Raw genomic sequence first — 21,694 nt, 5'->3', positions numbered from 1 at the left:
TCAAATACAAACAAGTGTAAGCCTAGGTCCCTTGAGTGCCTTTGCCAAACTCTAAACAAGTTTACCTCATTAAATGCCCTCACCCTCTATCTAGGAAACTTTCCATCGTGCCCTTCAGAGTCACATAAAGTTGCTGTCAGAGTCCAGTATATATCACGCTTCCCTGACCAGGCGTCCCTCCTGGGGCAAGGTGGTGAGGTGGACGTTAAGTGTGGCATCTGGTCTAAAGGGCCCCAGAGGTTTGGATAGGGACTACCAATGCTCAAGACTATTTTCTATCTCCAAAAGAGGGCAAGAGCAGCAAAAAAATGACTCTCTGAGAGGACAGGCGCACTCAGACAAAAGACACACCCAGGGGGGACGAAAAGTAGAAATAAACAGTTTTTTATAGCGATACTCATATATTTATTATGCCCTCTCGGTCTTTTCCAATCGTTTTTTTTCTAAGTGACTGAATCCTTGCAACCCCTTCTCTCAACGTGCCCCTCTGCTTCCTCCCAATTTCCTTGCCTCCGCCCTGCGCGCCATCACCTTCCAACAAAGGTGGGGGCCGAAGGCACATCTACTCAGTCGCTAAGGGGAACTGCGGCCAGCTCCAGGCAAAGGCAGTGGCCTAGACGTAAGTTTGACCAGGAGAGATCTCATCTCTGCCATCTGATCTCTCCGGCTGCAGCGCCTCAAGCGGGGAGCCAAACAGGTGAGGGCGGCTGGAGGGAACCAGTTCCGGGACAGTCCGAAAGGGCGAGAGAGGGTGCGGGGCGAGGGAAGGAGGGCCGACGGCGTGTTCTCTAAGGGAAGGAGCACCCAGAGCACGGTCTCTCTCCCAGGGATCACCTTGCGCTGACCTACTTGAGCGGTGCTGGAAGGGACCCGAGAGAGCGAGGGAGGAGAGCGGGGCGGGGCGGGGCAGGGCGGGGCGAGGGTGGGCGGGGCCACGAGCGGCAGCTTTCTGGCGCTCGCCTGTGATTCGCGGACAGATTCGAGCCGGAAGCGTCCGCGAGGCGTTGGCGGTGGCGCCCGTGGTGACGTGCGAGGGGGTGAGGCGCGAGCGGGCGGCGGCGGCAGTGTCTCAGGGACGCGCGTGGAGGTCGGTCGCTGGGAGCTACTGGGCGCAGTTTCTCCGCCTGCTGTTTCGGCGCGGCTGTGCCGGCGAGCGAGCGAGCTTGTCCTCGCGAAACCCCGGCAGCGCTCCCCTCGCCTCGCAGCCTCCGTGGGCTGCCCGCGCGTTCTCCCGCTCGATCGCTTCGACCCTCCGCGGCCTCGAGGCGCTTTCCGTTGGGCCTGTTCCCGCCCGCTTCCTGCTGCTCCCCGTCGAAGCTCCAGAGATGAGTTTTTCCATCTCTTCAGAGATGAACCAGGTAATAGCGCTGTTCCCACCAACGGGGGCGGAGGAAGAGCGTGCGGCCGGAATCCGACCTGAGAGATGGCGCTGGCGGCCGCGGAGAAGGTGGGAGGTGTGGGATGGTGTCCGATCCTGGGGGGAGGGACCCCGGAGCCGCCGCAGCCGCCCGAGAGGCGCTGCGGGGATTGCAGGGTAGCGTCGGCGGCTGCAGACGGGTGCCTGCAGCCTGGGACAGCGCTGGGGCAGAGGAAGCGGGGCGGGAGAGACGACACTTTCCTGCTCGGGGGGCCTCGGTCGGGGCGCCGAGGGGCGGAGATGACCTGCCGGAAAGCGGACGCGGGAATCTCCGTCGCCGCTGTCAGAACGGACGCCTAGTGAGCGGGTCTGCCTAGGGCCGGGCTCTCCAACGGGAGACGTCCCCGAACCGGGCGCGTGTGGGCAGGGAGCCGACCCTGGGCCGCTTGGGTGCCCCGGGCCTGGAGTGAAGTGGCACCGCGTCCCTGATCGCCGTGGGCCGCGGGGTCCTTTGTTCCCGGTCCACGTTGCCCGCTTTTCTTGCCAAGCGCGGGGAGAGGGGGGCGGGAGGCGGGAGAGAGCGGCTGCCCTGACGTGTCGGCGCTGAATGACTGCAGGGCCGGCCAATGGCGAGCGGGGGTGTGCAGGCGCGGGCTGCCGTGCCTCCCAGCCCGCGGGGTGGGCGCCGGCCCCGCGGCGCGCGGAGGAAGGCCTGGCGCTGCTGGGCTCTGCCGGCAATGTGGGGGGCTCGCCACTTTCTTTTCTTTTAACAAAAGAAATCGGCAGAGGGGTTTGTTCTTCTCCGATATTCTACGCATCTTGCAAAGGGTCTCTGGTTAGAAGATCTTAGGAAGGTATCGGGCAGTATCCGATTGAGAGTTGAACGGAGGGAAACTTGAACCGCAGATACGTTAGGAATAGATTTACTTTTTTCCCCAGTACGTCATAGACCGATCTTTGTGTGAGACAGCTGGCATTTGAAAACTAGCAAGTAGAAATCAGATGTCTAAAGAACGCATTTTTGTTTCTTAAAGCCTGTTGTAAGTGATAGAGGGTTAGAAGACCCTGGCCTCAAGCTGTTTTTTGAGGACTTATAATGTACTTCTTCAGTCTATTAATAAAGGAACAACTCCGGAAGCCTAGTACTGTTCGTAACAGTTGCACAAGTACAGCATGGACTAGATTGTATTTTCCTTTAATAATTCTAGCCCTGGCGGTTGACTTAAGAATAACAAAATACTAATGAATAGTTTGTAAGCATAATGCTGCTGAAACTTCTGGCGTAAAACGCTAAGGAATTGTTGTATTTATGTATCTGGTGATGAGGCAAACACTGACTAATTTAGCGTGGGATTGAAAAGAATATCATTTAATGTTGGCTGTCAGGCTGCTTATCAAATGTCTATAATTTGGTAGCTGGAGTTTGTAAAACGGACTAGAGCAGCTGACCAAAAAGAGACCCAGAATGCTTTTCCTCTGTTATTTTCCTAATAGAGGAAATCTGTGGTTTATAGATATAAATTTCTTAATTTATTTTAATTTGTAGCCAATTTTCTAACTTTCCTCCCTAAAACAAAGCATTCCAGGTTTTGATTTAACTTTAAATTAGTGGATTTTTTTTTGACTACTTATTTTGAGATGGGGGTTTTCCTTGCTTGAAAGATATTTTAAGTGGCAATTGAATGTGATTTTGTAAGTAAGTGTTTTTTAATGTAAAGGTTTTCTTCTTAAGGAAATGTCTTAATTATTGTTACTAAGATCAAGTATCCCTAAAAAATAATTTCACTTGATTTTTTTTTTTCCTCTCAAAAGTACGACTGTATAGTCAAATCTACAAGAAGGAACTCTTAATAGTTGGGGATCCTCCCACATTTTTGTGCAAGAGTGTAAATGGAGAAATTATAAACTATGAGTTTATAAACTACAAGTTTTCTGGGGTTTTTGTTAGAACCACAGAAAGTATATGGTTATGTTCACTTACCAAGTTCAATTACCACCTTGTAAATGATATCTGAGCCTATACCTAGATCAGTATTCTGACACTTCTATCAACTGGAATCCCCAATGGGTGCCTCAGCATTACAATATCTCAAAGCAAATTCTTTGCTTCCTTCCTAACTTTCAGCATGCAGCAAACTAAAATGACTGTTCTGCTTTTTGGAATTCTAGTTTGAAGACTGACGTTAATAATGATGCCACATATTCTTACTGCCTAAGAATAAGCATGGGTGTATGATATCTGTAGTTAATTTTCCTGCTTCCATGTTTTACTCATTTCTGCAGATCATCTGCACGTTTCTGCTGGTGTCTGGCGCTTCTAAAATCCTTTTCTGCTCTCCAGCACTGTTTAAACCTAGTACTGATCTCCTACCTCCTCTCTGTTTTCCAAATGCATCCTGCAAACTGCAGTCTATTGAAACAAATAGCTGCAGTTGCTGGAATGAATATGTGTGCTGTCATACCTTTTTCCTTTTTTATTTTTGAGCCATCTTCAGTTCTTGGTTTATTTCTCGGTTGGTCTGCATAGTGTTCCAGCAAGGCTGGGAATGGAGTTAACGCCATTGTGTCATGGGCATCCCTTTCCAGATTGTGCCTGCCATATGTTTGGTGCCATAAATGTCTGGGGGATGAAAGAATTACAGAACAATGTGGTTAAAAGCATGGAGCCAAGCAAGTGAGTCTGTCTCATGACTTTTGATATAGGTGGATGGATGGTGATAGTAGTTTCAGAGTGACATTAAGAATCTGTAATTTCTGGTTTTAAAGGGATTCATTGGTTTACTTTGTATTATTACCAAGTCCTTTAAGTATGGAGTTAGTTGATTGCTCTTTTGTGTGAATTTGTTGCCCTCAAAAGATTGCCCTCAAAACATGCTGCTGAAACTTCATTAAATGAAGCTTACATGTTTGTAATTTGCCCTGAAGTTTTAAGGATGCTTTCAAAGTTGGATGATAAGGTTTTATCTTGCTCTTCTTACTGAAGGCCTGAGAAAAATTTGGGAGGAGACAGAATAGTGCATACTTTTTTTAACTCTTAGATAAGACCTGCTGAATTGTCTTTCAGTTAAGCTAATCTTTTTGGGGACTGTGGTAATGTAAACTTCTGGATGTTACTAAAGAAGTTTACAGACTCGTTTATGAGTCTTCTGTCTCCCTTTCTTGCTCTGGTCATATTAAAGAACTGAAATATGTTTATCAGAATATATTGTATTTGTCCCTACATTTAATTTTAAAAGTAGGTTAGTCAAATGTATATTTTAAATATTAAACAAAAATCTAAGTTTCATACTTTCATATGTAAAAGTGGGGTGCTGGGACTTTTGGTTTGACTTTATAAAGGAATAAAGTTCTCCCTACTTTTTTATTCTACCAGTTTTTGAGCTTGAGTTTCATAGACCAAAATTAAGATTTTCTGTGGATGTTTGGAATGGCTTAAAACTCTCAATTTGCCCTATCTTTTGGAAAAGTGTATATGAATTTTCAAAGACATGTTTTTGCAGGCAGGAGTTGTTATGACCCCCTAACTTGGGGCTGGGTAAGAGTAGAGACATATATGAGGATAGTAATTGAAGACAGTTAGTTTGCTGCATTAACATAAATATCTAATAGACTTAGACTAGCTTTTAAAATCAAGTAGGGTTGTACTGATGAGTAGACATTAAAGTCAAAAGGTTCATGTTAAGACCTTGATGTACTAGAAAAACCATCAAGTACTAAATGTAGTAGGACTCACTCTGTTGCAAAACTAATAATACAGTACTGTACAAATTTATATGGCAAGAGTTGCTCCAAAAATTCTCTGATGTTTTCTCTCAAAGGACTGAAGTGATTTTAATCATTTATTTTTGTTTTTTAAAATAAATTTAAGGTAGATCTTCAATTTATCAAATTTAAGTAGATGCTGTTTTCATTTTTAGATCAAGACTAGTTTACAAATAGATACTGGGTAAAACTGGTCAAAGTTTAAGATATTTACAAATCTTCATATCAAAGGGCACATTTTAATCATATCAACAGAATTTGCATGGAGGTTTGCCCTCTTTCTACCTTGTTTAAAGAGCAGCATATAAAATTGAAGTGAGGAGTTAATCAACTGCGTGTGTGGATTGGTCACCCTTGTATATACAATATGTACAAAGATTTTCTTAATTTGAGCTGGATCTCAGCTAACAATGTTTGAAGGTTTCTTTAGGATTTAGTGTGTTCTCTATATGTACAGAGATTTGTGTGTTACTTGGAAAACATTTGTTAGACCTGGTTTCTTAAGAAAAGCTGAATTAACTAATCTAGATGACAGTGTAGAACAAAGGAAATCAATATTACATCATGTTATAGCATAGTTTCATTGTGGGGGTGGGGGTTAAGCATTGACAACAGTCCCAACTGAATCAGAATACTCAGGTTTCCTTGAAATAAGACCTAAGTTGCAGTTAGGGCATATGGGATCCCGCTCTGTCACAGATTGTGCATCTGTTCAATTTAATACTGTAGGTTTGTTGAATTAGAACTGGACCAGGCTTCAGTGATTATTTACCTTAACATAATGGTTGGATTTATAATGAAAGTCTGGGTAATTTTGAGATGTTCATTTTAAAAAGTAGGCACATCTTACAAATAGTTTTTTAGTTCTGATTTCCTGAGTTAGTGGTGTTATAGCAGTTCGGGTCAATCTTTATATTCAAGTTTCTGGCTAGGTTGTTTTGGTAGAGGTTAGATGGGATGCATACAAAGATGAATTAAGACAGGCTCTGCCTTCAAAGGACCTTGAATCAAGGAAGCTAAGCAGGTATGCAGAAGCACAACCTGGGACAAGCCAGCTGGGATATCACATATTTTTCAGAGAGGGGTCAGTATGCAGAGAAACTAGTACTTAACTGGGGGGGGGGGGGGTTGGCAGGGGCTCTTTGGGGGTAAGGTTTTGCTGAGGTTGGGTTAAGGGTATTCTGAGAGGGTACAGAGGCTGGAAAAGGTAGAGCACATTTTGGGGAATAGTGTGTCTTGTTTGACTGTAACATTGAGTACATGTCTGGGAATGGTGCCCAAGTTGCTTGCTGGCTGGTGAAAACAGAAGGATTACGTGTTTCTATTTTAATTTGAATCCAACAGTAAAGAATCTTGGAATTAACCAGTATTTATATTTGTTTTCTCATCTTGTATATATTGCACTTAAATAATAAATATTATTAGTTCTTCCGGCTAAGGGTTGGGAAGAGTTTGTTGTTGTTTTTTTACCTGAGTAGTTGTAGATTAAATGAAAAATGTTTGTATGTATATATAATCATACTTGTTGTATTTTCGTTTTGTTTTATGTTTTATTTTTGCTTGGTTGGTGTTTTATTTATTTATTTATTTTGTATTTTTCTGAAGTGTGAAGCAGGGAGGCAGAGACAGACTCCTGCATATGCCCGACTGGGATCTACCGGCATGCCCATCAGTGGGCAATGCTCTGCCCATCTGGGGCCTGAGGTGTAGGCCATGGAGCCATTCTCAGCGCCTGAGCCAACTTTGCTCCCATGGAGCCTCCGCAGCAGGAGGGGAAGAGAAAGACAGAGAGATAGGAGAGGTGGGAAGGGTAGAGAAGCAGATGAGCACTTCTCCTGTGTGCCCTGGCCGGGAATTGAACCCAGGACTTCCACATGCCAGGCCAACGCTCTACTGCTGAGCTAGCTGGCCAGGGCCACACTTGTGTTATTTTCTTTGTTCTATTTACGTCAAAAGTTCTTCAAGGTAACGGCTTGGTGTGATGTGAGCTGCAGAGATCAATGACAGTCTTGGATCATTTTGAAAATCTAAAATGTTTCATTGTTACAGATTATGATGCATGATTATCACAGAAGAAATTCATGTCTATAGCTTTTAAGGACTTGATTACATCATTTCCAAGCCTGATAGTTTTGGAATCACCATTAGAGCTTAAGACACCTCTGCCTTCACTTCAACTACCCATCTTCATACCTCAACGAAGTGCTGAGTTTTAACAATCCTTTGTCCTTGGATTATTTTAAAAGTCCCGGAAATACATTTCTCTCCAGTGTAGCAGGTAAGTGAATATTCATTACCCAGTGCAATATTAAGACATCTTGTTTTTCTGAAGACTACCAAGTACACTAACAGCCTTTTAAGAGTCAGTAATAGTAAAAAAAAAAAAATTTCTATTTTTTTCTTTCTATGTTGAATTTGAGTAGTTACTTCAAACTGAAATCTATTACTGCTTTCTAATAATCCATCTTGTGTAGCCCATTAGTCACTTGTTCACAAGAAAAGGTGAAATGAAAACTTAAAAAAAAACATATTTCTTGCATGTATTCTTGTAGGTGTTTAGAGTATATGAAACCTGCAAAGAGAACAGAATTAAGTTCATCTTAAAGTCAGTTTTTCTCATTTGTGGGTAAAGGAATGGTAGCAGCCACAAGGAACCGACATATGAGGACCAGTTCATAGCCTATGGTGTTCCAGTTTGCTCTGGAGTGGGTTAGGGCAGGGCTGGGCTTACATTTCTTTACCTTTACAATGCATGTGTTAATAGGCATGGAAACGGCCAGAACTGCTAAGACCCACCAGAATTTCTGAAAGACCCACCATGTAGGAACCCTTAATAAGACTTGGCCCACAGCATAGGAGTGTAGAGACTTGACCACTCAGTGCCTGTGTTGTTTCAATAATGTTTGTGTATGATAAAATTTTGTTGTTGATAGGATGGAATTTTAAAATAAAGATATTACTCTTTAAAATATAAAAATTATTGTTTACAAGTAAAATAACTCAGCTTCTTTTTGCTCTGCAGCCAAATTTATAAGGAAAAATGATTCCCAATGGATATTTAATGTTTGAAGATGAAAATTTCATTGAGTCTTCTGTTGCCAAATTAAATGCCCTGAGGAAAAGTGGCCAGTTCTGTGATGTTCGACTTCAGGTAGAAAAACCTTACTTGGAAACTTACAGAATTGGTCTTTCATTACTAAAAGCTGTAGGATCTTGGATTTGCTTATTTTCTTGATTATGGGAGGCATTTAATGAAATAACTTTGAAAAAGAATGATTAGCTAGAGAACTACATAGTCCACAATATTTCTAATTTTAATTCCTCATAATTTCAGGTCTGTGGCCATGAGATGTTAGCACACAGAGCAGTCCTGGCTTGCTGCAGTCCCTATTTATTTGAAATCTTTAATAGTGATAGTGATCCTCATAGAGTTTCTCATGTTAAATTTGATGATCTCAATCCAGAAGCTGTTGAAGTCTTATTGAATTATGCCTACACTGCACAGTAAGTTCTTGGAAATAATTCGTCTAATTAGGGAATGTTATCAGGAAATTCTAAGTTTCTCTATTTAAATTAAGAATGTTTTAAGGCCTTTAATATGTGAAATGATAGAGAACATTTTTATTTTTTAATAGGTTGAAAGCTGATAAGGAATTAGTAAAAGATGTTTATTCTGCAGCCAAAAAGCTGAAGATGGACCGAGTGAAGCAGGTGAAGTACAGAAATGATATAGGTCTGCTGTTGTCAGGGAGACTTATTTTATATTCACACAATAAGTAAATGTATAATTGTCATTTGTCCCAAGAACTTGTGCGTCTCTTTTTCCCTGGAGAACTGCATGTGCTATTTTAACTGCAGCTGTAGTAATGTAACAAGGTCACACCTCCTCTCAGATAATATGGGCTAAAATCTTGCTTTTAGTAGCCTTCCTAGCAGGGTGTCTGTGTCATCCTCTGATAGCATAAAATTAATCACATAACCTCAATTCTTTGTTCTTTTACTCTCCTGGGTTCTTTAAAAGTGTTCCTTCTTGAATTTAACACCGTTGAGAAGTGCTTAATAATTCATAGGAAGAAAAGCATTTAATCCTCTGACGTGGGGGTGGTAAACTACAACCCTCTGGCCAGCTACCTGTTTTTATCAAGTTTTATTGGAACATAGCTTTCATTTACATGTGGTCTGTGGCCACTTTCCACCTATAATGACAGTTGACTAATTGTAGCAGAAACACAGTATTGCCCACAAGTCTAATAAAATACTTAACTCTTTTAAGAAAGTTTCCTGGTCCTACCTCTGACAGCACTCCTCTGCTCAAAAATCCTTCCATGGTTTATAGCACATATCCCTCAGGTTAGCCCCAGGCTCTCCCTAATGTAGTTGCTTTTATATTCTCTAATTGTCATTTGCTCTAGCTTCAGTTGTTTGCAACATCTTCCCTTCGTCCTGTCTGTCCTGTAGGGCCCAGGTCAGATGCTGCCTTCGGGAAGCCGTGTCTGAGTGTTCTCCTTGACCATTGCACCTGTCTGGCATTTCATATGCATTAAGCTAGCATTGCAGCATCTTGCTTTTTTCCTTAAATAGTTTACACATTTATATGACATTCTTTGACATTTAGCGTTTGTATACATTGATTTTTCCTAATGTTTGTTAAATAAAACGCATATAAATGTTGGCACTCATTTGTTTCCCCAGGTTTGCGGTGATTATTTACTGTCTAGAATGGATGTCACCAGCTGCATCTCTTACCGAAACTTTGCAAGTTGTATGGGAGACTCCCGTTTGTTGAATAAGGTTGATGCTTATATTCAGGAGCATTTGTTACAAATCTCAGAAGAGGAAGAGTTTCTTAAACTTCCACGGCTAAAGGTACGGAGTAAAATCTATAAAGAGATAGATATATACTATTATACCTAGTTCCAGGCGCGAGTGTTTTGTTTTGTGCAAGTGAGTAATGGTTATAAAAAAGACAGTACGTTGAAATGGCACTGTAATTTTTAGCAATGTAATGGTTTTCTGCCAGCCATTTTGTTTACTTAGTTTTTTAGCTACTGGTTCTTAATTCTAATTTACCAGTTAGAGCAAATGTGTAGAATTCAGTGGGGCATCTTTATCGATAGCTTTCTTACAAAATGGAGATTTAAGCTGAGCACTGACCCATGTGTTACTTCTGTTTCCAACTCTAGTTGGAGGTAATGCTCGAAGATAATGTTTGCTTGCCCAGCAATGGCAAACTGTACACAAAGGTAATCAACTGGGTGCAGCGTAGCATCTGGGAGAACGGAGACAGTCTGGAAGAGCTGATGGAAGAGGTTAGTTTTAAAGTAAATGGGATGCAGCAATTCTTAAAAATTATTTTGCTATAACATGAAGGATTCCCTTTCACTTTTATTTTATAACCATGACCCTAAAGAATTTAAATTTTGCTATAGGTACCCTTAAGCTGAGAAACAGGGGGGGTGTCCAGGTGAGCTGAATGGACTGTTCAGTTGATCTTCTGCTTCTCTTTTTTTTATTTTTTTTATTTCTTTGCTTATTATGTGCTATTAACTTTCTTTAAAGTAGCATGTAATTTGCTTTAGAAATGGGAGGTGGTACACTGAAATTTTCTGTAGATTCTTAATTTTTCTTCACAGGATTTTGCTTTAAAATTGACAAGTAGGTAAAAGCTTCTAATGGTTGTTCCTCCCCGTTGATTTATCTCCCCATAGGTTTATTAACAAAACTAGGATACCCAAGACTGAAGAAACAAGAGGAAACCTCAAGTGTATTGACACGTAAAGAAGCAGCAGTCCTGCCCCAGTTCTCCTAAGAAAAATCCGCTGTGGGCAGAGAACGATGATGATTTAATGGTGTTTACTCCTTTACAGGATTCTTATCTTTAAAGCTTTGTGTCTTTTAATGCTGTTGTTCATACATATCGTCACTCGACTTGGGCTTTTAAAAAGCATGCAAGAAAAATAATGGAGAAATCATGGGAATTAAATATAGGCAGATGGAGTGGTGGCGTGACCTTGAGCTTATCCCTCCACTTAATAAGCCTTTCTGGTTCACTGGTGGCTTACCAGTCTGTTAGGCCTTTACAAATGCCGTCATCATTATGTTCTGAAAAGGCTAACAGGTGGTCTTTAGGTTCTATATGATTCTCCGTTTGAAAATCAGATGCATTCACCTTGTATTTGCATCTGTTAAAGGAAGTATCTCCACAGCTTGTTTGAATTTTTGAATTTGATTTTCATATGTTTTTCTTGACATTGTCTACAGGACAGAAATATGTTTATGCAAATTAGACCACTTATCCTCGGAGGTGTAACCATATTCAGTATTTTATTGTAAATATGTATATATTTTTAAGACCCTATATATTGTACTAGTGCCTTTTTCTTAATGCTATATAATAGAAGCTATGAAAAAAATGAAGATTTCTCTCACACCAATCAAGCCAAGGACTCTTCAGCCAGGATTAGAAGAATCTGTATTTTATTTTTGTTTTTAAAGTTTTTACAACCATGACATGTATTTTCTTTACTTCGGGATCCTACCAGAGTAAGATGTCAAGAAACTCAAGAAGCACACTGGAGGTTACCTTGAGGCGATTGTGTGAGCTGCGTACTAGTGTGTAGCCATGGAGACAGTAGCCACATGGGTGTTCTGTTGCTGTTTTGCAGGTTCAAACCTTGTACTACTCAGCTGATCACAAGCTGCTTGATGGGAACCTACTAGATGGACAGGCTGAGGTGTTTGGCAGTGATGATGACCACATTCAGTTTGTGCAGGTACACATTGCACATCTGAGGTAACCTCAGGTTGAAATTTGATGAGCGCATTTTGTAGTATACTGAAATTTTCCTTTAATAAAGGAAAGTGGAAGAATTTCATTGGTGTGACTGGACAGAAACACTTGGGAGAAAACAAGGATTACGTTTGAGTCACTTCAGCCACATAAAGAGAAATTAACAAATTCGGAAACCCCATTTAGATTTTTTTCTCAATAGCTTTTACAACTAGAATTCCAAATAAGATGAAGTGATGTAGAAATTACTTGTTATTGACTAGAAAAATAGTTGTTTGCAATAGGAACGACTATTAAATAGACTTAATTTTTTTTAAATCTTGATAAAAACTTTTAGTTTATGGACAAATAACAGAAAATTACACAAATCATAAGTGCCATGTAGTGAACCCACTAGTTTAAACAGCACCTGGGTCAAGAGGAGAAGATTTCTGGTGCCCTGGGAGCCCACCTCTTGCACGTTCCCGATCACTACACTACACCCTGAGGAAACCATTAGCCTAACTTCTGAAACCATAGGTTAGTTTGCCTCTGTTTGAAGTTTACTTTTTTGGCCTTTAGTTCAACATTGCACTTATGAGGGATAAGATATGAAGTAGGCAGAGTTGATCCAGTTTAAGGGATGTTTTCCTTTAACAATTAGAAGACAGATGATAGATTCGTACATAACCTGCATGGTTATGTCAGGGGTTATGTGTCACTAGTGGCTGAATATCTATTTTCAGAATAAGGTTTTAGGTGTGAAGTTAACATTTTCCAAAAGTACTCTTTGAACAAGCAAAGGCTGAATACCTGTTAAGTGGCAGGCAGTGTGTTAGATATCGGGACACAAAAATGTATGAGACAGTTTCTACTTGAAGGGCTTCATAGGAGTAGATAACACACCATAGACTTATTAGAGGATCTACTGAAGGTTTAAAGGGGAGGGCATAATGGAGGCAGGAGGACAGAATCAAGGAAGATTGCCCCAGAGGGGCAACATTTGAGCAGTTTTAGGATTAGAAGAGTTTGCGTAGCAGAGAGAAGTGTCAGATCACAAAGAAAGGCTGTGCAAGGATGACGCTCTTGGAATTGCAGGTCACAAGACTAGGTAGTACGTACATGCCACCTCATTGGGGCTTATAATTTATCCTACAAGTAGTGGGGAACTTTCAGAAAACTTTAGACAAGGGAGTAGAGTGATAGGAGCAGATATATTTAACAGCAATAGGGGTGGGTTAAATACATTATTTCTATAGAGAAAGATCTGTGTATTAATCCTATTTTAGATAAATGGTTAACTATTAGGTGGCAGCCTCTGGGTCATGGGATTCCAGTTTGTGTGTGTGTGTTTACAAAATGATTGCGTTAAATCCTTTTGTTATAACCAGGTACAGAAAGTAGATTAGAGTTCGTGAGTCCAATTTGAAGACCATTATAAGTGATAGTTTAGGTGAATAAATGAAAAGGGTTGATGTAAATGCACAAAGGGAAAAGAGGGGGTTCTAGACATTTCAAGTTACAAAGGTTGAGTCGGCAGTTATTATTTTTCCATTGATTTGACAGAGGAGGTGGGGGGAAGGAGAGAGAGCAGCATCAACTCGTTTTTCCACTTAATTCTTCCTTTAGTTGTGTACTCATTGGTGGTTTATTGTATGTGACTTGACCAGGGGTTGAACCTGTGACCTCAGCATGCCGGGATGTCACTATCCATTGAGTCACCCGGCCAGGGCAGTAGTTCTTAGATGGTTTAGATCAGGAAAATTAAGAAAAGGAAGAATTTGAGTGAATGGAGTTCTGACGCATGACTCCTTAGGAGGTAGTGCCATGAATAGAGATGAAGTAAAAAGGATGAGGAACACATTAGGTTTCAGAATAGGAAAAGAAGTTGAGAAGAAACCATTAGAAAGGTAAGAGGACAATTAGAATCAAATTGTGTTGTAAGAGCCAGTTAACACAGAAAGAGGAAGTTTGAAGGGGGATTAAGAAGTCATATAAAAGGTTAGGGATATCTCTTCTGCATTGTTTCTAGGAAACCACTTAGTACCCTTGAGTGGGTATAATTTCCAGAGTATTAAGTTTAAGAAACCCTTAGCTAGAGAAGCCGAAAGAGAAAAAGCCACCAGACTCTCTGCAAAGAAAGCATGGGCCATTGAGTGGGCAGAGTGGTAAAAGTTGACGTGAAAGCCTGGAGATGAGGAATAAAGGATTATGTTTGAAAATGTTCCGGAATGACCAGACCAGGTGGTGGTGCAGTGTAGAGCAATGGCCTGGGACTCTAAGGACTCAGGTTTGAAACCCTGAGGTTGCTGGCTTGAGCATGGGATCATTAGACAAGCACAGGCTCACCAGCTGGAGCAAGGGTTGCTGGCTTGAACAGGGGATCATAGACATGACCCCAAGGTCGCTGGCTTAGCTGGAGCCCCTAGTCAGGGCACGTATGAGAAAGCAATCAATGAACAACTAAGGTGCTTCCCTTCCTATCTGTCTGTCTAAAAAGAAAAAAAGAAAATGTTCCAGAAGGAATATAAAGGTGTTAACCAGCATTTCTATATAAGACTTGTTGGTTATATAACACTGGCAGTCCTCATTGTTCATGTGCTTTTCTCTTTCACATTGATTTTCTTCTCTCCTTACATTAGAACAGTTTTCTCCTGTGATAAAAGCCTTAATGTAAGCTTTATCAGTTTGTGCTACTTCGGCTCCCTTCTTCCTACAAATTGGGGTGGGGTTTATGTACTGGGTAAGTCTAGTAGCAGAGGACAGTCTGTCACAGTATAAAGAATGGCTTTATACTGAGATTTCCTAATCTCTGTTTTAGTTGTTACTGCCTTAGGCAACTCATGTTTTCTCTGCGTTTCAGTATTTTTATGTATAAAATGGATAGGTTAAATATTGCCCTCACTGGATTAACAGAGATGATGTGAAAAACCACCTACTAATACCTTGGTACATAATGTCTAAGTGGAATTTAATAACCGTTAACACGGTATATTCTCTACCTTTTCTCAAAATAGCCTACAAATGCTGTAACCACACTCCCTGAATAGTCCAGACCAAACTTTACAAGAGTGTTTTCACAGCTTCCAGTAGCTACCAAAATCTCTGTTACATGACTTTTTGCTTCCACTGGAAAGAGAAATTTCCATTAAAAATTTTATCCACACATGTGGCTCTGGCCCTGGATCACCAAACTGAGTGGATAGGCAGACTTGGCCAGATACAGAAGGTGGCGAATGGCACCTATTCATTTGGTAGCTCCTTTCCAGGTAGTGAACGTTGCCTCGTCCAGTTCCCTATGATCATATCATTTGGAATTGGAAGAAAACCATCAAAGGGAACTCACACATGAGAACACAATGTAATTCTCTGACATCATTTGTCAGTTTGCAACCTTCCCCAATTTCCCCTCTTTTAGTATTCCTGGGTATTCTAGTTTTGTGAATGATTGGTTCTTTCAGTATTGTTTCATTTATTATTACACTTTTAATTTTTGTGATTTGATGTAGTTTTATTGGTCTGGAAAACCACTCTATAATACCTATAAGGTAATCCTAGAGAAACACACTATTAAGTGTTTCTTGTAATGACCACTTTTGTCCTGTAAAATACTTCTGGAGAGACTGGGTGGGTATTACTTAAGTGTGCTCACTTTCTGCTGGCATGAGTGAAGGATGTCAGCACATATGACTTATTTAGGTTTAAGAGTTTCATGGAGACAGTGGGTTAAATGTCTTCTAAGTTAATTATGCCATTTTAAGTCTACAGCATCTTTCAGAATATTCTGTACTTAATATAAAGAGTGTGTAAGCTGATATGGATCATGGGGTGGAGGATTTCTGTTTTCCTCCAGTAAGAAATTGATACTTCGCTTACAACGCATTTTTTTTTTAATTGTTTAAATTGAGCTTATCCTGACCAGGCAATTTGTGTAAGTGTAGTTGTTATTAACAGAGATAAAAGTACACCAGTAATCTGTGTCAATTGGAAATGTTGGTTTGTGTTCAATGTAGGCATGCTATAAATTAATGTCATCCGTAGGTGAAGGCTATTAAGTGTTTCCTCAGTGTTGTGAAATAGCTCAGGAACAAAGGTACACCAGGTACAGTGTTTGGCTAGGTTTCTGTAGCTACCTTTTGGTTTTGCAGAAAAAGCCACCCCGTGAGAATGGCCATAAGCAGATAAATAGCAGTTCCACTGGATGTTTGTCTTCTCCAAATGCCACGGCACAAAGCCCTAAGCATGAATGGAAAATCGTTGCTTCAGAAAAGACTTCAAGTAAGTGCATTAATTACACTTGTCAGATTGTCTAAAAAAAAAATTTTTTTTTTGTGGCAGACAGAGAGAGGGACAGATAGGGACAGACAGACAGGAAGGGAGAGAGATGAGAAACATCAATTCTTCGTTGCGGTTCCTTAGTTGTTCATTGATTGATTTCTCATATGTGCCTTGACCAGGGAGGGCTATAGCAGACCAAGTGACCCCTTGCTTGAGCCAGCGACCTTGGGCTTAAGCTGGTAAGCGTTGCTCAAACCAGATGGGCGTGCATTCAAGCTGGTGACCTCGGGGTCTTGAACCTGGGTCCTCCGCGTCCCAGTCCGACGCTCTATCCACTGCGCCACAGCCTGGTCAGGCTAAAATTTATTTTTTTAAGGAGAGTTAGTGGAACCATTTTTTAAATAATTTCATACTGACTATTGAAGGAAAAAACTCAGAAGCAACTAAGTTTGGAATACAATAGCAGATTGTACCTGTCCGGAATCTGTTGTTCAGTTCCGGATTCCATAGCAACTGAAAGTAATAATTGCCTCTTAGACATAGAACTCTTGTGCTTTTACAGATAACACTTACTTGTGCCTGGCTGTGCTGGATGGTATATTTTGTGTCATTTTCCTTCACGGGCGAAACAGCCCACAGAGCTCACCAACAAGTACTCCAAAACTAACTAAAAGTTTGAGCTTTGAGATGCAACCAGATGATCTAATAGAAAAGCCCATGTCGCCTATGCATTACGCACGGTCCGGTCTGGGGACAGCAGAGATGAATGGCAAGCTCATAGCAGCAGGTAAGAACAGGGATGAGTGATTTCTTATCAGAAACCTTCAACCAGCCATGCCTCTAAATGGACGTTTTACACTTGCTAGTGACATGCAAACTTTGGAAGAGGGGGTTTTAATATGCCTTCTCCCTGGCATTCTATTTACCATACTTCAAGACATCAGAGAAATAAGTAAAAACTGTTGTGTTACCTAACCTTTGACCAAGTGTTTCTAATTCTTAAAAAGGTGTAAAGTATAAATTGTTCTCCTAATTTCTAAGCCAATACCAAGCAATTTAGTCATACTGATAATGTTATTCAGCTATTTATAACATGTAAGAACATGACCTACTGGGGACCTTCTAAGTTTGTGGATAAAATTCTTTTTCTCATTGGGCAGATTGTTTAATTAAACCATTCTGGACCAGAAACCCTCATCCAGTTTAATATTTAAACATAAACCTTTATGGTTCTTTCACCAGGGGGCTATAACAGAGAGGAATGTCTTCGGACAGTTGAATGCTATGATCCACATACAGATCATTGGTCCTTCCTTGCTCCCATGAGAACACCTAGAGCGCGATTTCAAATGGCGGTACTGATGGTAAGTGCGCTGTGTTTCAGGAGAAGCAGTCCATGTTTGAATTTTCCTCATAGCTTTAGAATGTCAGAAATGCTCATCTCTCACTTTTGGTACAGGGCCAGCTCTATGTGGTTGGTGGATCGAATGGCCACTCAGATGACCTGAGTTGTGGGGAGATGTATGATCCAAGCATAGATGACTGGATTCCTGTTCCGGAATTGAGAACTAACCGTTGTAATGCAGGTAATAATATTTTCCTATGAGATAATCAGTATTTAAAGTGATGATATTAGCAATGTCTAACCTTATTTTATACTCACATAGGAGTGTGTGCTCTTGATGGGAAATTATACATCCTTGGTGGCTCTGATCCATATGGTCAGAAAGGACTGAAAAATTGTGATGTTTTTGATCCTATAACAAAGTCATGGACAAGCTGTGCTCCTCTAAACATTCGTAAGTTGGTATTTTCCCTTCAAGTTTTCTTTCTTCTTTTTTTCCCCCATAAAGACCTGAATTGACAGTATGAGTAGTATACAGTTTTGGGAGATAAGCGTAATAATTTTTTAATTGATTTTATAGGTAGACACCAGTCTGCAGTCTGTGAGCTTGGTGGTTATTTGTATATAATCGGGGGTGCAGAGTCTTGGAACTGCCTGAGCACTGTAGAACGTTACAATCCCGAAAATAACACCTGGACTTTAATTGCGCCCATGAACGTGGCTAGGCGAGGAGCTGGAGTAGCTGTTCTGGATGGTGAGTATTGGGATTTGGAGAGATGAGGAGTAGGTAGTGGCAAGAATCTGTTCTAAAGTCCCGAGAAAATGTCCATGACAACTATATATATTCTTGTAAAGAATTCAGAAGCAGCCATCTTCAATGATGCAGTGGGGATTGGTGGTTATCTTTAGAAATGTCTTTCCTAATCAGGAACTCAATACTTAATATAATGTAAACATATCAATTCCTTAATCTTTTGATGAGTTCACTGAATTAATTTCTAAGTCATTTTCTTCCATAAACCATACTCGTAATATATCATTCTGGAGTTTGAGTTTATTTTTTAGAGCAAGAATTTTTGAAGCATTTGATTTGCATAACAATATAAATGCAAATCATCTAGATCTAGGCATTGTCTACTCCATATCTAATTGGAAGTAGAACTTTTAGACTCTTATGAAGTCTCTCCAGTGCATTAAGCTTAGTTTTATACGGACACACCTTTCTTTTCACATACAGTGTTTTCACTTACATACAATTATAATGAGTTTATCTAGCATTGGTGGGGAACAGCAGCAGATCTTAGGACGCTGCGGCCCAGCTAGCCAAGGCATGTGTGTGGACACGTGGGCCTGCAGCCTGCTGTGGGCCTCATCAGTCCTGGAACAGCGCTCCTTTCCAGCGCTGACCATGTCTTAGGAACTCAGCACCAGTTTGTCAGTTAGCCTGTGGCCAAGTTGGTTTTGTTAAATGTCATTTCACTTAAAGTAGTAGAACCTATTGAAAACCTAAGTGAGGATTTAATTTTATGGATGCAGGTAGGAATGATAAATTTGAGAGACCTTAATAAAATGTTTTCTAAGTAACAGTACTTAATGTTAACATTTTATGTTTGAAAATAATTTAATTATTAACTGCATTTGTATTTGAAAATAGTTATAACTCTCAACTTTGTTTCCATGAAGAAATTTCTTCACCAGAATTATTTTATATAGTTGGAAAGCTCTAGAAAACGGTCAGTTATCTGAAATTGGCTTTTCTGTTACTTCTTTTGAATCTTAGTTGTTACACAGTAGACTAACAAACAGTCTTTCAGTGCACAGAACTATTCTGGTTTGCTACTTACTTGCTGTGTCTTTCGGCAAGTTGTCCAGCTTCTTGTGCCTTTTTTCATCTGTGCAATGGCAATGCCACATACACTTGGGAGAATTTCACTTTAGTTAGATATTGCCCCGCCCCCCTTTAAGTTGCCTGAGTTCCATGTTGAGTGGGGTTTTATTGATTTTTATTCCCTTATATTCCTAGCCTTTAGAGAGTGCTTGCCACACTAGAAGGTATTTAATAAATACTTCTAACAGAATGAAGAAGCATTTCTAAGAGCCACTTGTTATATCAAAAGACAGATTTAGAGTGTTTTTATCTAATTGTTTTCATTCGTTTTTAGGAAAACTCTTTGTGGGTGGTGGCTTTGATGGTTCTCATGCTATCAGCTGTGTGGAGATGTACGATCCGACTAGAAATGAATGGAAGATGATGGGAAACATGACATCACCAAGGAGCAATGCTGGAATTACAGCTGTAGGGAATACCATCTATGCAGTGGGAGGATTTGATGGCAATGAATTTCTGAATACCATAGAAGTCTATAACCTTGAGTCAAATGAGTGGAGCCCCTATACAAAGATCTTCCAGTTTTAACAAATTTAAGATTCTTTCAAACTAACAGGCTTAGTGATGTAATTCTGTTTAGTAGAGGTACATTTGTGAATAAGGTGGGTGGGTGGGTATTAGAAGTTGCTAACAGCAACACAAAGCTTTTGCATATTGCATATTATTAAACATGCTGTACATACTTTTTGTGTTACTAGGAAAGGAATGCAAAGATGAAGGTTTGTTTTGTGTATTTTTAGGACTACTTTGGTTATTTTACTTTTAGAAGTTGATATTGTACAAGAATAAACCAAGAATTGATTGGGCACATTATTTCAAGAAGTCCCCTCTCCTCCACATTTGTTTGCCAATTTGCACCTTATCCTCAAATAAGGACAGGAGGGGGTTGGGTATTAAGATACAGAGTTGGGTTTTCTAAGGGCCCTTTTTCAATAACTGGAATACTCTTTAACAAAAGAGACTTACTTAACTAGATAGCAATGACTATTTTTGTTTTTGTTGAAAGCTGACCTGCCTACCAAGATTTAATCCTTTATGGTTGCCTTTCATAACTTTTATAGTCTCAGCAGAATGCTTTCTTTGCCTGTTGAATTAAGATGTGGCAGATTCAAATGTCTGAAGCTGAGCAGCAGTCTTCAAGGAGCGAGCGGGTGAGGTGTCTCTTCTGCACACCTAGAATGCAGACTTCTATATATGCCTCAGCTACATGGTTCCTTTTGAGAATGAAGTACCAATGTTTATTTGAATGGAGCTGCTGAACAGTAACATAGCTGTAATTTTTATTTGAAGTTGATATTAAATATTATGCCTTTTTGAGGGTATGTTTTATATAGCAAGACACTTAATATGTAACAGTAAAGAACAGTAAAGTATTTTATCTTCTAAATACTTCTTGTTTTTATCATTAACAAAACTCCCAAATGGCAGCCCGTGATTGTGAAAACATTTTAAACTATTGGATGTATGAATGCAGCCATTATCAGAAGCATGTTTTTGTTCAGTTTTTCTATTCATAGGGATAAATATTGGTTGGGGTGACTTGGTATCTAATGTGTAGTACTACACATATAACCTATGGTGCCAAAGTTAGCACATTCTAATGCCTGCCACTGATGCAAACATATTAAAGGTACTTTGCAGGAAATCCTTGTACCATGGGATTAATAACAAATGTTGTTTGTGTACTCATTCATTATGGAAAGTTTTGGGGAAACTTTTCTTTCTCAACAGCAATGAGCTTCAGGTATTTGGGAAAAAATATTCACCTGTCATCGTATATGTGAAATAAGGACTGATGTAAGGTTCTAAGGTATCTTCTCACAGAAGGTTCTAAGGTATCTTCTCACAGAGCAGACAGAGACAGACACAGGAATCTGATGAGCCAACTAGGACAAGATGGCCGTCCAGCAGTTGACTGTCCTGGGTTAGGAAGAAAATGAGGCATTCTCTCCAAAGGTTCCACTGTATTTGGACATCTTATTTGTATCATCCATTTCACAGAAAACCACTAAGAATGTCTAGTTCCTGACCACCTCCATAGCTGACTATTCTGGACTAAAATTAGGCTGGCAAATTTGAGCCTAATAAGATTTTTTTCCCCCCAATGGCTCTATATATGTTCTATTTAGCACAGGAAGTTAAGTTTTAGTTGGGGATTCAGCAGTAAAATCCTTGAAATTCTCACCTCCTAAGTAACATATGCAAATAATATGTGAGATTACTTTAGGTCAAAGTTTTCCTGTATTACCACTGATGCCAAACAAGTATTTTGGTTGCTAAAATGTTTAAGTATGT

The 21,694-nt window shown here is 40.3% G+C and overlaps 1 protein-coding gene across 1 annotated transcript; it reads left to right on the top strand.

Annotated features, from left to right (window-relative positions):
• Positions 1 to 1,044: 1,044 nt before the first annotated feature.
• IVNS1ABP (influenza virus NS1A binding protein) lies at positions 1,045 to 21,071 on the top strand. The gene is made up of 15 exons (XM_066361729.1): positions 1,045 to 1,358; positions 7,169 to 7,397; positions 8,142 to 8,270; positions 8,454 to 8,623; positions 8,755 to 8,830; positions 9,812 to 9,985; positions 10,303 to 10,428; positions 11,785 to 11,892; positions 16,037 to 16,166; positions 16,729 to 16,953; positions 17,409 to 17,530; positions 17,626 to 17,752; positions 17,834 to 17,965; positions 18,092 to 18,265; positions 19,674 to 21,071. Exons 3-15 carry the CDS (start codon positions 8,160 to 8,162, stop codon positions 19,925 to 19,927), a joined length of 1,929 nt encoding a protein of 642 aa, XP_066217826.1. The 5' UTR covers positions 1,045 to 1,358; positions 7,169 to 7,397; positions 8,142 to 8,159; the 3' UTR covers positions 19,928 to 21,071.
• Positions 21,072 to 21,694: the final 623 nt, after the last annotated feature.

This window comes from Saccopteryx leptura, chromosome 2, assembly GCF_036850995.1.
Source record: "Saccopteryx leptura isolate mSacLep1 chromosome 2, mSacLep1_pri_phased_curated, whole genome shotgun sequence".
Lineage (NCBI taxonomy): Eukaryota > Metazoa > Chordata > Mammalia > Chiroptera > Emballonuridae > Saccopteryx > Saccopteryx leptura.
This window is presented reverse-complemented; position numbering and strand designations above follow the sequence as displayed.

What these genes read in the sequence shown, in the direction of transcription:
- IVNS1ABP (XM_066361729.1), top strand. Translation starts at nt 8,160, where the DNA reads ATGATTCCCAATGGATATTTAATGTTTGAAGATGAAAATTTCATTGAG. An exon ending in AATTATGCCTACACTGCACA is followed by an intron (nt 8,624 to 8,754) that starts GTAAGTTCTTGG and finishes ATTTTTTAATAG; the next exon opens with GTTGAAAGCTGATAAGGAAT. An exon ending in TTCAAATGGCGGTACTGATG is followed by an intron (nt 17,531 to 17,625) that starts GTAAGTGCGCTG and finishes CTTTTGGTACAG; the next exon opens with GGCCAGCTCTATGTGGTTGG.